General features: G+C 44.8%; 1 protein-coding gene across 1 annotated transcript in view; it reads left to right on the forward strand.

Annotated features, from left to right (window-relative positions):
- Positions 1–16,745, forward strand: part of Arsb (arylsulfatase B) — a gene marked incomplete at its 5' end in the record, with an annotated part of 160,715 nt that continues 143,970 nt past the window's right edge. Inside the window, 2 exon segments of the mRNA XM_013514875.1 lie at positions 1–199; positions 16,454–16,640. Coding sequence (XP_013370329.1) covers positions 1–199; positions 16,454–16,640 — 386 coding nt within the window.

Raw genomic sequence — 16,745 nt, forward strand, 5'->3', positions numbered from 1 at the left:
AGCCGGGCCGGGCCGGCCGCCGAACCTGGTCTTCGTGCTGGCCGACGACCTGGGCTGGAACGACGTGGGCTTCCACGGCTCACGCCTCCGCACGCCGCACCTGGACGCGCTGGCGGCCGGCGGGGTGCGGCTGGACAACTACTACACGCAGCCGCTGTGCACGCCGTCAAGGAGCCAGCTGCTCACCGGCCGCTACCAGGTGCGCGCCCGCCCGCCGCTTCTGCGCACGCGCGGTCCGGGGCCGCTCTCGCGGGGCTACGAGGGTCTGGGGCGCGCAGGCGCGGAAGGAGGGGCAGGGAGGGGTCGCTGCGCTCGGAGTCCTGGCCGCGGCCCTGTGGCGAAGGCCCGACCGCCTGCTGGGCTGAGCTCGCGCAGGTCCCCCGTCCTCATCTGCGGTTAAAGGTTCCCATTAAGGACCTCGCTGTCACCGGGAGAGGAAATACGCAGTAGAGAGCGCGCACCATTCCATGGCTAGGAATGGCTGAAACAGCTCCCTGGGGTATTGGGTTTATTTTTTTTTTTATTGGGATTTGGCCAGGCATGGCGGCGTAGGCTTGTAATTCCAGCACCCGGGAAAGCTGAGGCAGGAGGATCGCCGCGGAGTTCGAGATCAGCCTGGACTACATAGTTCAAGACCCTGTCTCTGACAAAACAAAACTAAACATCCGTTACCTGGGCTTGAACCCAAGGGTCCTCTGCCACTGAGCTACCTCACCAGGAACCCCTATCTCCTTTAGAATTTAAAAAAATTTTAAGACAGGATCTTGCTGAGTTGCCCTTGTTTTCCTCGAATTTGCGGTCCTCACGCCTCAGCCTCCGCAGTGCTGGAATTACAGACACGCTCCGGCTGAGGTAGTTACTTTAACCTCTTACGGGTGAGGAAATAGCTAGGGTAAGCAGGAGGACTTGAAGAATCACTCGGCTGGAAAGTGCTAATGCTGATCCTTGTTTTTCCTAGATCCACTTATAAAATTGGACTCTTCCCCCCTCAATCTGAAGGATTTTGCTCTGTTTATAACATGCTTCTTTGACTATGACCTTATTAAATACAGTCATTTGTGCTGCTGCTGTTGCTATTCTATGTGTGTGTGTGCGTGGGTGTGCTCGCTGTTTCAAGCGCCCTGTGCCAGTCGGGACGCCCCTAAAGCCTGCCTCCCTGGCATGTGTTTATGTGGCCTTTCAAATCAAGGGTCTGCTGACTTCATAGAGGCAAGGTAGCTTTTTGCTAAGACTGAGAAGCAGCTGTAGCCAGGGCTTGCGCTGGAGATGAGCCGGGTTCCCGCCCATCAGCGGCGTGAGCTTCCCGCCTTCCCGCCGCAGTCGGACTGGATTCGCACCCACCCGCTGGCGGAAAGGCTGTGGGAGCTGCGCGGGGACCGAGGAACGGGAGGGAACCCGTCCGGGCCCTGTGTGCGCTGTGGTGGTCAAGAGAGCTGAACTCAACTCTGCAAAAGAATGGAAGGCAGTTCCTGCTCCGGCTTCCTCCAGCACCGCACAGGAAAGCACGGCCTCGAGCTTCAGCTACTCGTCATAGAACTGGCTGAAGCCCCAGTAGGCAGGCTGGGAGAGTCCTTGAGCATTCCTGTAGAGGAGCCTGCGGGCAAGAACCGAAGAAGGCTTGACGCTGGGTGCTCCAGAACCGCTAGAGACCTGCCGGTGCAGCGGGCTCGGCCAGGCTGGCCCGGCCGTTCTTCTTGTCCTGTTTTCACCCGTATTGTTCTGAGAGATCGTTGGGGCCCACAAGCCTCTTTGCCTGCAGATACCGTCCATTGTCCTGGGCCATTTATAAGCTTGAACTCAGCTAATTCTTCCAACAGTCCTGGGAAGTAGCTACTACTATTAGCATCTCTATTTCATACCAAGGAAACCAAGGCCAGAAAATGTTAAACTTTCCCAAGGTCTCAGGGCAAGTGACCCAGGAACTAAGCAGCATATTCCAGAGTTGGTATGTACAACTGTTAGGCCCTATGGCCTACACAGAATCACTAAAAATAGCATTGCTAAAATAGCTTCGTGTTTACTACAAAGTCCCCTTGTCTGGACATTTAGGTCATTCCTAAACATCTCAATTTAAAAAATTAACCTCTTGTAAGTGAAATTGCCTACTTTAAATGTAAAATAGAAATACATTTTACTTCTGAGTTATTTGTATATCATTTGATGCCTTGAAATGAGAAAATGTGTTGGTTGTTTCAGAATTAAGTGCTTGAAATAACTGCTTACAAGTCACGTCTGTGAACTTGGTGATCGTGTTCCAGATTAATCTTTAGGGGAGCCTTTCCCATGACTGTCCTTAGAAAAGTGGCAAAACTAGGTTGGTTGGTGGAGGTTTGTGCTCCTGTGAAATCCCAAGTGTTAGTTTTCTGACTTGGAGAAATCTGAAATAAAGAGCGCAGGTTAGGGATGATGAGATACAGGTGTCGGTCTTGACTGCATTGATCTCTAACTGCACTGGACATCATTTCCATGTAAACATAGGAGTTGGGCCCTTATCATACAGAGGACATATAATATCACATATAGCAATAATATGTAATCAATACGAAAATTGGGTTAATCTCTAGGCTCTTTGTAGCTCTACATTATTTTGACTCTTAGACTCTTGTTTCCTTAGGGTAACTTTGTATGTAATTTAGCAGATGCTAGATGTCACACCTGTGAACCTGTGGAGAGTAGTCAGACCCTGCCCCGTGTGCCTTGAACTTGTGTGTGCTGTTTGTTTTGCTGCTAGGAATTTACTGAAACAGGAAAGTGAGTTCAGGTTTAAGATGTTTAATTATTAAAAATCCTCCAAGTGAGCCTTTTTCAACCTTAGTGCTTTGGTGAAAAGTGCACAAAGCCTGAGTGTGGTGGGCAGCGATGGAGTGGATGGGCAGATGAGGCAGCAGCTCCTGTAACTCCTGGAGCCAGGTCCGTCCACCCTCTGCTAGTGTTCTTCCTGAGGACCTGGGACCCATTCATTCCTTATTTTACAGACTTGTTTTACTTATTTTTAACATAGAACACACACACATACTGTTACCTAGGCACCCAGTGTCCATCTTTGGTAGGCACACAGTGCTCTGAATTGTGTATATCCATCCAAAAGTCCTTTATGCTTACACTTACAAATACCTATCTGGGTATTCTGCTCTTGTCTTTTTATATGAATGTTAACAACCTCTTTGCACTGTTTTGCACTGGTGTTTTTTGTTTTGTTTTTGGCTTAGCATTTGAGGTCACTATATTATTAAGTAAAAAGCACTCGTTAATTTTTATGGTTGTGTAGTATTAATAAATCATGATTTATTTAGTCACATAATAATGGAAATATAGGTGGTTTACAGTCTTGATATGTCACAGAAAGTGAAGTCAATACATTGTGCATATGCATTTTGCACATATTTGGACATATTTGTAGGATGCATTTCTAGAAAAGGAATTTTCTGGGTTTAAGAGTAGGCAGCATTTGTAATTTTGATAAATATTGTGAAATTCAACTTCGTGAGATTGTATCAATGAACATTCCTACCAGCAATCTATGATAGTCATTTAAAAGTTAATGGTTCATACGCTGTAAAATTCACCATCTTAAAGTATAGGGTACTAGGTTTTTCATACATTCACAAGGCCATGCAAACAATAATTTCATCATCCCCGATAGGAACTGTAATCATTAGCAGTTACTACCCATTTCCCCATTCCACTGGGCCGTGGGAATCACTAACCTGTTTTCTATCTTTTCAGATTTGCCTATTTTGGACATTTCTTTTAAAAAGAATCATACTGCAGATGTCCTTTCATATATATCATGACACATTCTTTCCTCATTCGTGGCTTATTGTATGGATGTAATATATTTATGCATTCATTGGTTGATGGACATTAGGTTGTTTTTAGCTATTATGAATGATGCTGCTGTATCCATGTACAAATTTTTGTCTGAAAGTGTTTTCTCAGTTCTCTTAGGTTAATATGCAGGCGTAGAATGCTGGGTCATATGGCAACTCTAGTGTTTAGCTTTTCAAGACACCACCAAACTTCTACAGCAGCTACATCAGTTTACATTTCCACTGGCATTGTAATGTGGGTTTCAGTTTCTCTGCATTTTGCCAGTACTTGTTATTTTCTGTTTTTTATTATACCTTCTGGTCTTCCTAGTGAAAATGAAGTGTTTCCTGATGACAGGGGATGTTGAGCTTTCTTGATAATAACTTGATGATAACTTGTTGCTTTCTTGATAGTGTCCTTTGATACACAGTGTAAGGTTTACATATTGATGTGGTATAATTTATTCTTTTGATTTTTGGTTGCTTGTGCTTTTGGTGTCATATCTAAGAAATGTTTAAAAGTTGAAAGGTTTGTCTGTGTTTTCTTCCAGGAGTTTTACAGTTTCAGGTTTTATACTTAGGTCTTTGATCCATTTTGAGCTTGTTTTTGTGTATGATTTGAGGCACATGGATTTGTGTGGATGTGTGTTTGTTCCAATACTGCTTGCTGAAAAGACTATTCTTTCCTCATTGAATGCTCTTTGCATCTTTGTGAAGAATCAGTTGACCATAGATACAGTGGTCTGTTTGTGGACTCAGAACTGTGTTCCATTGATTTGTATATACTGTACGTCTGTCATCTGCCAGTACCACAGTATCTTCACTACTGTAACTTTATACTTACAAAATATGCGCACACACACATGCATGCACACACATGCACACACACACATGCAATCAGACCTACTAAGTTCAACACAGTTACAGAATGATCAACATACATATATCACTTGCAGTTTTGTTGAGTTGTAAGAGTTCTTTATGTACTTTGGATGCTAACCCTTAAAGATATACACGATTTTAAATATTGTCTTCCATTTTATAGATTGCTTTCTTGATAGTGTTTCAAAATTAGAAAATGTAAATCTTCCAGTTTTGTTCTTTTTAAGATTGATTTGGCTGTCCTTGGCCTCTTGCTTTTTCACATGAAGTTTTAGGATTGGCTTTTCCATTTCTGCACAAAAGGCAAGTGGAATTTTGGTAGGGGTTGTATTGATCTGTAGATCCATTTGAAAGTATTACAGCCTTAAATGTGTGTCTTCCAACACTTGAACATGTTATATCTTTCTGTTTATTTAGGTCTTCTTCAATTTTTTCAGCAATAGTTTGTAGTTTTAAGCATATAAATTTTGCACTTCATTGGTTAAATTTATTTCTAAGTATTATTCTTATTATTGTACCAGGAATTGAACTGGGCTATATCTGCAGTCCTTTTTAATTTTTGTTTTCAGTCAGCACCTCCCTAAGTTGCCCTGGCTGCCTGGACTACTTCTTCCTCAGTCTCCTAAGTAGCTAGGAACACAGGCCTGACCCACTGAGTCTAGCTATGTTTTAATATTTTTGATGCTATTGTAAATGGAATTTTTTTCTACATTTCCTTTTCCCTTATTCAGTGCTATTGTATAGAAGTGCAAGTGATATATGTATGTTGATCATTCTGTAACTGTTGAACTTAGTAGGTCTGATTGCATGTGTGTGTGCATGTGTGTGTATGCATGTGTATTTTGTAATCTTAGGGTTTCCTGTATTTACAGATCATGTCATTTGCAAAGAGAAATAGTTTTCTTTATTGCTTTCAAATGTGGCTGTCTTTTATTTCATTTTCTTGCTTAAGTGCTCGGGCTAGAACTGGCCATGTAATGTGGAAGGGGCAAGAGGGGACAAATGTGTCTTGTTCAGGCTTCCTGTTTGTCACCTGAGGTATGATGTACTAGTCACTCTTCCGTGTAAGAAACACTTAGGGAGCAGTTAGTTGCACTGGGTATTGTGCGGTGGCCTGGGGCTTGTAGTCTGCCTCGGGTGGCAGCAGTGACTGAGGGCGGAGCGAAAGAAATCAGGATAGCTAACTTAGTTGTACTACTGACTTCTATCGCCTTACTGAAAGGAACAGTTAAGGATTACTTACTTGATCAATCTTGCATGTCTCTATTTGTTTTCCTGAGAAACCACTTTGAAGATATCAATACATAATACAACAACCATTGTTAATTTCCTACCACTATGTCTGTAACTCTGTATTGTTTGTATTGTTTGTATGCTATTTTGTAAGTGGATGTCTGTTTGTTAATATGTTTTCCTTCTTTTATTTTTAAAGTAAATTAAAAAAAAAAAAAAAGAAATTCATAGAAACCGTGAGTGAGTTAGGTACATTTAAGTGGCATGGATGTCAACGTGGGGGAAAATAAAGAAGGTAAAGTGAGAGTGGAGGACTCTGGGTGGAGCTCTGAGCGGAGGGGAGTTGGCCTTGCACAGGGCTGGGAGAAGAGAGGAAGGAGCAACAGAGTGACTGGAGCCGGCTTGTTCTAAGGATGGGGAGAGGGACTGAGGCTGGAGTCAAGTGAGGGAGGGTGGAAGAAGCATGCTGGGAGGTCAGAGAGGAGAACCTGACACGGCCACTGTGTCTTCCGCTTTCCTTGTTCCTGTTTTCACAGGGGGCAGTGGAGCATGTGTCTAATCTACCAAGTTCTAAATTAGGGTATTTGAAGGAACCACGATCAAGTGCAGTGGCCTTCTTGCTTTTCAGATGGCCTCTAGAAAATGCATTCCAAAGCTTCAAATATGAAGATCTTTCCACCCTATCTCCCATTGATGGCCGCCATTTGTTAGTGTCTTGGTGTGCCTTAGAGACTTTTTAGACATGGGCAGAAATAGATTTTATATTCATTTCCTCCTTGCTCAAAAATCTCAACATGAAAAATATTGACAAAAATCCTATGGCTTTTCTAGTAGAATTTGTATACTACTTTTTGTTCAACAGGGAACTTGAACATATTAATTTTTCATAGTCTTAACAAATTGACTTTATTGAACACAAAGGTTCACTGTATGCCTGCATTCCTGATGCACACGGTAACACAACTGTCTTCTCTGAGGCCTGACTTCTGCCTCAGGCGGCTCTGCTCGGCTCTGCCTAGGGGAGTGAGGTGCAGGATGCTGAGTGTGGCCGCCTTCCCACAGCGCACCGTTCTGGTTAAACCTCTGGAGTTGGCATCCCTGTCCAGCCCCTGCTTCCTTTTTAAGAAATCAAGAAGAGGAAAAGGTAAATAAAGTGGTGGTCTGGGGCTGGGGATATAGCTCAGTGGCACATGTGCCTGCCTGGTAAGCATAAAGTCCTGAGTTCAATTCCCAGTACCAAAAAAAAAAAACCACAAACAAAAACAAAACCAAATAAAACCAGTAGTGGCCTGAGGGACCTGAGGAAAGGTAGGGAACTCAGGCCTTGCCTGTTCTGTCTTCTCCACCAGAGCCTCATAGGCCTTGGCTGGAAGAGAACAGTCAGAGCTGTCTCCAAGGCCTCAGCCCTCAGCAGCCCAAGCCACATTTTTCTTAATTGTGCTGGTAAATGGGCAAGTCCTGGCTTTACACTCACCTCCAAAGTGGAACCTTAGACAGGAAATAGGAGAGAGGCTGCGGTTTTCCTTGGTGCCCACAGCGCCCTACTAGCTTGCCTGTCTGGCTTCCGGTTATTGGCCATCTCGTAGAGCCTGCAGTTAGAAGTAGGGCACAGAGGAGTGGGGATGGGAAGAAACAGGTGCAGGGCATGGGGGAAGAGGGGTTCCTCAGGGAGGGGTCACGGAACCCTCTGGCAGAGGCATCCAAGGAGGGAGGACCCCAGGAGCCTGTGTGCTGCCCAAGGGAAGGCACTTGCTGGTATTTTCTGGTGCTCCTGTAGGGGAGAAACAGCTGCGTTAGCTCTGGAGTGATCAGTGAGTGAACCAACCCCCTGAAACCATCAGGCCTTCTGCATGGGGGAGGCCTGGGATGAGTTGCTCTGATGCATCTTTTGATTGCTACAGCCAGCCTGCCTCAGCCTCCCCACAGCTAAGACACATTTTGTCAGAAGGAAAGGGAGTCTGGATATCTTATTGTGTAATTTTGAGGATATCGTAAAGAAATAGTGTTATGTTTTATACATTTTGCCTCCTAGAGCATTGGAAATGAAAATTAAGGAAATAAGTTTGGACTAAGGAGAATATGACCAGTTGACTTATAGAATATTTTTGTTGATTAATTTATTAGGTTTGTTATTTCAGGAATCACTTTGATGCAAAAGCTGCTGCTCTCTGGGCATCTTTTATTTTTGTTTCTGTGTTTCCGTGTTTCTCTGTGTGTGTGTGTGTGTGTGTGTGTGTGTGTGTTAGGGGGGCTACTGAAGATTGAGCCAGGGCCTATGTACTAAGCTACATCTCCAGCTCTTTCATTTTATTTTATTTTACATTTTGTAACAGGGTCTTGTAAAGTCATAGTTGCTCATATTGGACCCAAACTTGCAATCCTCCTGCCTCAGCCTTCCGGAGTACTGAGATTACAGGCCTGCACCATCATATCTGGCTATTTTTGTTTCCTTGATCATATTACTTTGCTAAAAATTCTTTGTCTTCCACTTTCTTTCTGTTTTCCTTCTTCTTCATTTTTCCTGTTCATTATAAATTCCTGTTGGCTTTATAATAGAAGTCACTGAAACCATTTCTGCTTTGTGTATTCTTTCTACAAACAACATCCCTTTGTGGGTTTAGTCAGAGATTTGCACTCTTTACTACTCATCAACACCAAAATAAATAGACCCTAAAACTGTCAGTGACATAGGCCAATTCTGCAGCCCAAGTACCAGGGCCCAGGCCAGATGGCCAAGCTGGGCTCCTAACACACATTATGTGTTCTGTAGCTCTTGGCTTTGGTAGCGTGGGCAGCTGACCATTTGTTTGAAGGCTTTAGGGGAGGGGACAGATTTTCCAGGACCCATTTGCTCTGTGGGGCATCTCCAGGAATAAACCCTAAGGCGGTAGAAGCGACACTTGGCTGTGGTTACAACTTGGAGTGGACTCCCAAGGCACAACCTAGGGATTCTCCACTCGCGAATGGCCACCAGTGAGTCTGTGATTGTGCTCTGGTCGTGAAGCCTCTGTCCTGCCTCTCTGGTGTGTGCAGTAGAGCGGCAGCACTGCCCGTTTTTTTTTTTAATTTTCAGGTGCTTCTGCAGGTAGTGTTTGTTGTACAAATATACAGGCATGTCGAGGGCCTGAGCTCGTCTGCACAAGTCAGGTGGACTGGATGGAACCTCCCTTTACTCAGCTGGGTGTTAGTGCATCCCTGCTGAGTCTGAGAGTGAAACGGTTGATTTCCTTGTGTGTAGCATGCATGGCCCCTGCAGTTTCTTACGGGGTGGCTGAAGTATTATGCCTGGAGGTTCCACATAGATAACCAGAGGACACCTGGAACTCAGCAAGGGCACTGGAAGAGATTCTGGTGTGGGAGCCGCCGTCTTCCTGTCCTGCAGATATTAGTTTCTTCTTTCAGGCTCACAAGACTGTACTGCAAGGATTTCTTAGGTCACAGGGTAGAAAAAGTGACTGGCCCAAATAAATTATGACAGGCAACGCGTCCCAAGGCATTCTCATCAGTCATCTCGTGGAGCTGACCTGGAAACAAGGCAGGTCCTCCCTGGGTGTGCAGACCCTTAGCCTGCGTGGAGCGAATCCTCAGTGGGCAAGGAGGTGTTTGTGAAAGAGGACTTAGTTAATAACGGCGAGGCAGCGGCAGTGGTAGCGGGAGGTACCACATGGAGTTTCACACAGGACCATCTCCACTCACACCTGTGCTCTGCTGATGGAGACGGGCATTCGAATGCGAGTGTTAGATTCTCCCGTGTTTCCAGAGCACCTTTCTTTTCTCCTGATTCTTCTTGGTGACCTGTTACCGTCCTGTCCACGAAGCACGGTGTGACTCGTAGTTTGTGCTGAGCTGAAGGACTGGACTGGAACCAGCTTGGCATCTGCCTGTTTACTGCTCCCGACACATTCTGGCCTCCTGACTTCAGACAGCGCTCGCACAGACCAAAGCGTGCTTTGGGCTGTCATCCGGCGTTTGGCTTCTGCTTCCCAATAATGCCATAAAAATGCTCTGTCAAATAAATTCTCAGAAACTGAAAAGAACAAATTCCCTGCTCCATATGATTGCAGCTAATGAAGGCAGCTTCAGCTGGCCACCTGGCAGGGGCCCAGGGCTTAGGAAAGCCGAACTGTGGAGCATCTCTTGGCAGTGCTTTCCTGTGATCAATAAACCTACTTTAATAAGCCTACTTTATTAACATTTAAGAGTCAGTTCTCTGCATGTGATGAGTGAGCATTCCATTTAAGGAAAGCTGCACCTAGTTTGTCTCCACTGGGCCTTTTGGGTTCCATAAAATGCTATCTTCACATGTCCTTCTTACTCGCCAATTAGTATATATGAAGTTTTGAGCCTAGGCTCAGTTTTCTGTTGATTAAACTTATACTGCTAATGATGGGAAGAATCCTTGGATTTAGAGTGTGTGTGTGTGTGTGTGTGTGTGTGTGTTGAGAGCAATATTTCCCTGCCCCTGGATATTATAACCTCTTTATTACTTAGGATCCCACAAGTTATGATAATTTAGAGAGGGTTTATTTAGAGGAAGCCAATCAGGACCTCATTGTGGTATAAACTCTGGAAGAGTTTATATTTGTAATCCCAGGGAAAAGTTACTGGAATTCTAGTAAATAAATTCTAGTCTACCCCTTTGAGTGCAACCCACAGTGAGAATAAAGAGACAAAGACATATCTGAAGCTGTGGGGAGCCCAGGGGTCCCTAAGTCCAGTCAGAACAATGGCTAACTGGAACGAGGACCTTGACCCAGTGCCGAACAGGGTTTTATTAATTCGTGAAGAGAGGACTGGCTTGGGGTTGAGTGACTGTGAGAATGGCGGGAAGTACTGAGTACTGTGAGCGGGTCTAGGTAGGACGAACAGTGGCACCTCTGTAGAGGGCGGTGTGCAGAAAGGGTACCGATTTTGTACCAGGTAGCCTCTAAGTTTGGAGGAATCTGTAAAACACAGTCTGAGAAAGTATCTTGTGTTTTGGGTCAGCTGCTTCAGCTCTGATGTCTAACTTTCCTTGCCCTGAGATGTCACTGCCTTTCTTTCAAGGCTCAATCCCAGCCGACAGCGCAGCATCTCTCGGCCTAGCAGTAGGGAGCGGGCATCACTGACCTGTGGCCTTCCTTCAAAGGCTACACATCAATGCCTGGGCTGGACCCATTTGCAGTGCTTAAAGCCAATCAAGGGGTTTGAGCATTTCCCTGGCCTGCTTTGTGCATATCAGCACATGGAACAGGGCGAGGGTGAGCCAAAATGGAGACAAATTGTCCACATTTATGTACAAAGGATTCATTTCAAAGGTGTGACTGTGTGGGGAAACAGGAAGGGCTGCGTGGAGACCCAGTGGGGCTGTTACTACCGCTAGACCAGAGGGGAGGGAGCAAGGGGTGGGTCGTTACCACAATCTAGAAGGGGCTGGTAGAATAGGTCCCCTTCAGAGCGACCTTCGGTGGAGGGACGAGGGTGGCCAGGCTGAGGCAACCTGGCAGCCTGATGCCTGTCACTCTCTTCTGTCCCCTGCCTTCCAGCCAGGGCTCTGCATTGGCTCCGACGCCATGACAAGCCGGAGGCACAGGGCAGGACCAACAGAGTAGAGCCCGCATCCCAGCGTAGGTGCCCAGCTATAGCTGAAACCCATGTTCACTTTTAGACAGCTCTATGGACCTGCAATAAAGGACACACACTTAATGTACGGTATACAACTTGATAAGTTTGCATGTGTGTTTGTATCTGTGAAATCATCACCATCAAGATAGTGACTGATCTATCACTCTCAAAATACACCTACTTTATTAACATTTAAGGTATTCCATGCGGTTCTTTAGACAATGTGGGAAGATATGAAGTCAAGCCCTTGTCAGTGTGATTCCAAAAGTTTTTGACTCTGGAAAGGTACACAAAAAATAAATCTAAAAGTATATCAAAGCTTGTCAGAAAGCTAATTGTTGCTTTTAATAAACATAAAAAGATCATGAAGTTGAAGGTTTTTTGCGGGGAGGGCTTCATTTGTATCTGCTTACTGTCAGATATTTAAAGCAAAGCAAAGCAAAATTCTATGGATCTGTCTGGTCTCAGTATTTTGAGTCTGAGAAAATCAGTGGTAAGTATTTTGTTAGTACTGTCAGGACCATGGATTAGCAAGCTAGGTGTGCATTTTATATGGTGGTTATGTGTGCCATACTATACTCTGAGAGGCCTATCTACAAGAGGGAGAAATGTGTTAATAACACTGCTTGTAGTTGCTATGTGACGCTGTTGTTTACTGTACACCTTGCATTTTATGTTATCTTGTTAGCCCTCTCACCTATCCCATGAGGGAGCAGATACCTCCTTTTACGGACGAGGAGTTTGAGCCTCTTCTGTACTAACTACAATATTAATTTACTAAAGTAAGTTACTGAAGTTACTGCTTAGCCTTATAAAGCTAGGAAGTGATACAGTCAGGATGACATTTAATTCCCTGAGCCCTATATTATCCTACTTGAGATTTCAAAAAAAGTAAATTACTCACGAACACATTTCTGACCATGTATTTGTGACAGACTGCTTGCTGCCCACGGGCAGTGTCTATGGACACCAGAGTCATGCTGTCAGTCACCTGGCACTTCTGGCCTTGTGTGTTCTGGAAGTCGGAGGCTCCTGGGGTGGGGAACTGGCATCTGGGCGAGGGCAAGGAGGCTAGCAGGCATCATGTCTTGAGGGGGAAGAGCTGGCCCACCAGGAAGCGCTCCTTGGGGTACTTTGTCGGAGTGCAGAGGCATCCGCCAGCGGAGAGCAGGACAGGACTGAGCCAGAGCCCCTGCTGAGCTTTGAAGGGACTCCACGTGGGTTATGGTCTCGTGGTCTTGGCAGTTTTTAGTCCTCATGCCTAGTTGCTCTTAACCCGGTTTCTGAGGCTCACTCAACTGACTTCGTAGGCCTCTTGTCCTCCAGGAGATTCCTTGGAGTGTCACTGTCCCTGCGGGAGAGGAGCTGCCCTCAAGCTTTTTGGCCTTAGGAGCTCTGCACTTGCTTAAAAATTGTTGCAGACCCAAGCAGTGCACACTGAATTATACCATTCGAAATCTACCTTATCAGAAATTACGAGAGCATTTTATTCAATGAAAAATAGCAATACTAAATTCATTACATGTTACCATAAATAGCAAAAAATAGCTGTATTTTCCAGAACAAAATAATTGAGAAGGGTAGCATTGTAATTTTTGTATTTTTGGGGGGGAGGTTTTCTTCTGGTACTGGAATTGAACTCATGACCTCACGCTTGCCAGGCAGGTGCTGTGCCGCTGAGCTAAATCCCCAGCCCCTTTTTTGTATTTTTGAATGTCTTTTCTGTTAATAAAAAGATTGTTACACTGCTTCTGCCATTCAATCTATTGCACTACATTTTAGTATATTTTTTGGTAAAAACTGATGAAAATCTGTCCTTACACAGATTTATAGTTTCCCTTTTAATGGAAAAGGGAGGAATATTTAAATAGCCTTTTTAATGTACAGTTTGAAATTTACAATGGTTCAGTATAAGAATTTTTATCTTTACAAAACAAAATCATACCCATATCAATCATACCTACTCTGTTTTTAACTTTCAGTACAATATTCAATAAGGTAGTTAAGCCGTTCAATACTTTATTGTATATAGGCCTTTTGCTAGACATACCTGTAGTGCTAGCACACTCTGGGAGGCTGAGGTAGAAGAATGGAAAGTTTGAACCCAGCCTGGGTAACTTAGCAAAACCCTGTCCTGAAAAAACAGTGCTGGGGGTGTAGCTCAGGGGTAGAGTGCTTGACTAACTCTATGCAAGGCCCTGAGTTTATTCCTTGGTACCACAAAGATGGACAGAAGCCCAAAATTTAGGGTTTGTGTTAGGTGGTTTTGCTTCACGCAGGCTGACACAGTGTTCTCAATACAGCGAGGGTAGGCTGAGGGGAGCGGTGATGTTTGGTAGGTTAGGTGTATTAGATTTTTTCTTTTTTTTTTTTTTTGAGACAGGGTCTCACTATGTAGTCCAGGTTGGCCTCGAACTCATGGTGATCCTCTGTCTCAGCCTCCCAAGTGCCGGGATTACAGGCATGTGCCACCATGCCCAGCTAGGTTAGGTGTATTTTTAAAAATTATTTTAAAGAGTAAAAGAAGGATAATATAGTAATAGGGGGACTTACCGAATTACAGACAAAGTGGTAGGAAATTATCAATGGTTGTTTTTTTTACATAGTGTTATCTACAAGATAGTTTCTCAGGAAAACAACTAGACAAATAGTAGTGAGTTACAGACAAAAGTACAATGGTTGTTGTACTATACTTTGGTATCTTCAAAGTGGTTTCTAAAGAAAATAAATAGAGCTATAGATGAGTGACCAATTGAATATTCATTGACTATTCTCAATGGTTGTTGTAGGAAACACATAGTAATAAACATACATCCATTTACAAAATAGCTTAGGAACAATACAAACATTACAGAGTTATGGACAGATCAGTAGGAAAATATCAGTGGCTGTTGTAATACATGGTGGTATCTTCAAAGTGGTTTCTCAGGAAGATAGAGATATGCAAGAAAGATCTAACAAGTAGTTACAGCCTAATGGTTGTGAAAAATAGCGTATTACCTCCTCACCAGTGACTCCTTTCACTGAGGTGTGACGGCTGGAAGGAAGGCCAGGATTGAAAAGAAGAATCGAGAGACTTGCACCTGTGTCTAGCAACAGGCTGTTTTCTTTTTCCTCTATAGTCATGATTACCCGGGGCTCCTCCCTGGAGATGACAGTCTGGCCAGAGGCAGAAGGCAGAGTATGCCCCTGGCCCCCTCATTCCTGTTAGACTAACTGGTAGGATGGGTCTGAGCTCTGGGGCCTCCATTTCAGATGTCAGACTAACCTCCAGTGGTCACCTTTGCATTCAGGGCATGGCCCAGGGGGCTTCTTAGGGCAGTTCCTCTTGAGGTGGCCTGGCTTTTAACAGTGCTAGCAGATGAATGCAGTCATAGAGTTCTTCTTGGGGCCCTGAGAATCAGACTTAGGGTCTGTTTCTCTTAGTGTTGCAGCAAAAGCAGCTGCTTTTTCTCGATCTCTCTGTTTTCTCTCCTTGGCTCCCTCCTTGTCACGGCTATAGAATACTAAGGAGGCAACTTTTACTAACATCTCAAGTGAGCTATCTGGAGCAAAAGCCATTTTTTGTAGCTTTTTCTCTCCAGCCTCCCAGTGCATTGGGACCCTGCAACTACTTAGTGTCCTCTCCCCAACTGTCAGCACAGGCAGCAGAAATCTTGGTGCAGACCTCTCTGGAGCTCCACGTGCTACTCTACCACAGCCTGTACTGTCACGGGAAGAATGGCTTCCAGGGAGTCTCCCCAGGTATTGCGCAAGGTCCTCCGGGTTTCCAGCTTCCGAACGGCTCTCGTGACCCTGGTCAACTAGACCTCTGAGTCTTTGGGCCTAGCCTGTATTCTCGTGTTCTCTGAGTCCTTGTTCAGCAGCTGCTCCTCCTCTGACTCTGGACCTTTCTAGTTCTCAGTGGCAGGAGCAAGAGCAACCTATTGTGCAGCATATATTCCCAGGGGTTTCTTCATGTTTGGATGATTCACGCATGTCCCTGGGCAGGCCTCCGCGGCCAGCGTGTGGCCAGCCAATTGTGTCATTGCTTCTCTGTGCCATGATAGTTCTTGACTGTGTGGCGGTGGCTGGATGAGGGTCAGCGTGTGCCAGTGCACACCGCCGCATGGCTTCCCAGGCACCAACTGCCTGCCTCCCAGGTGCCTGCACAACTAGGGTCTGGCCCAAAGGCCAGTGCTCCCTACCACATGCAGGGCTAGTGGCTGGCGCCTAGTTTAGGTGTATTAAATGCCTTTTTTACTTATAGAATTTTTAGTTTGTGATGGGCTTATCAGAGGCGTAACCCCACTGGTAGTTGAGGAATTCAATTGTTGTGCATATTCCATTTTAATATTCTAAAATCCAACAGGTGATTTTTCTTAAAGGTTAGCAGCAGTGTGGACTTGGGCAGCTGTGTGTGAGGCAACCCCAGCAGAGGGCTGTGCTACTTTTTTAAAGGGAAAGTTGATCACTGTCTTTTGAGATTCTGGTTTATGTAAAGTAGAGTAAGAAACATGACATAGATTTCATTATGCTGTTAAATAGCACTTAACAGAAAAATGTGGCATCTTCAAAGATTGCCATTCTAATCAAACACCAATTTGTGTGCACAGGAATTGGAACACTTTTTTCTTGGAAGAGCTACGCCTTATGTTATTGGTACTTTTTTTAGGTCATGAAAAGTTTGTTTCTGACATCATGCCTTGATAAATGTTGGTTGAAAATATCTCATGCTTGTTGGGATGTTTCTGTTCATCTTTTCAAATCCTGTTTGTGTTCATTATCCTACTTGAGTAAGTGAGGAAATACACTTAAGCCATATGGGAACAGAGTTAAACATCCAGATCAACAGCTGTGTCCAGTAAATCAGGCAGCCATGGCATGTACTGTACGTACTTAGTGTCTTGGTGTCTTTCATCCATAGTTTGTTTTTCTCTTTAAAGATCCACACGGGTTTACAGCATCAGATCATCTGGCCCTGTCAGCCCAGCTGTGTTCCTCTGGATGAAAAGCTCCTGCCCCAGCTCCTAAAGGAAGCAGGCTACACTACCCACATGGTTGGGAAGTGGCACCTGGGAATGTACCGGAAAGAATGCCTTCCCACCCGCCGAGGCTTTGACACCTACTTTGGTAATGGAAGTACATGTGTTTCTCCAGCAGCTCAGACTCAGTGCAGCCTTCTCATAAAACACACCCAGTGTGATCAGATAAAATAGTGGGAAACTTGAGTATGGA

Source organism: Chinchilla lanigera, unplaced genomic scaffold (assembly GCF_000276665.1).
Source record: "Chinchilla lanigera isolate Chin_1 unplaced genomic scaffold, ChiLan1.0 scaffold00024, whole genome shotgun sequence".
Lineage (NCBI taxonomy): Eukaryota > Metazoa > Chordata > Mammalia > Rodentia > Chinchillidae > Chinchilla > Chinchilla lanigera.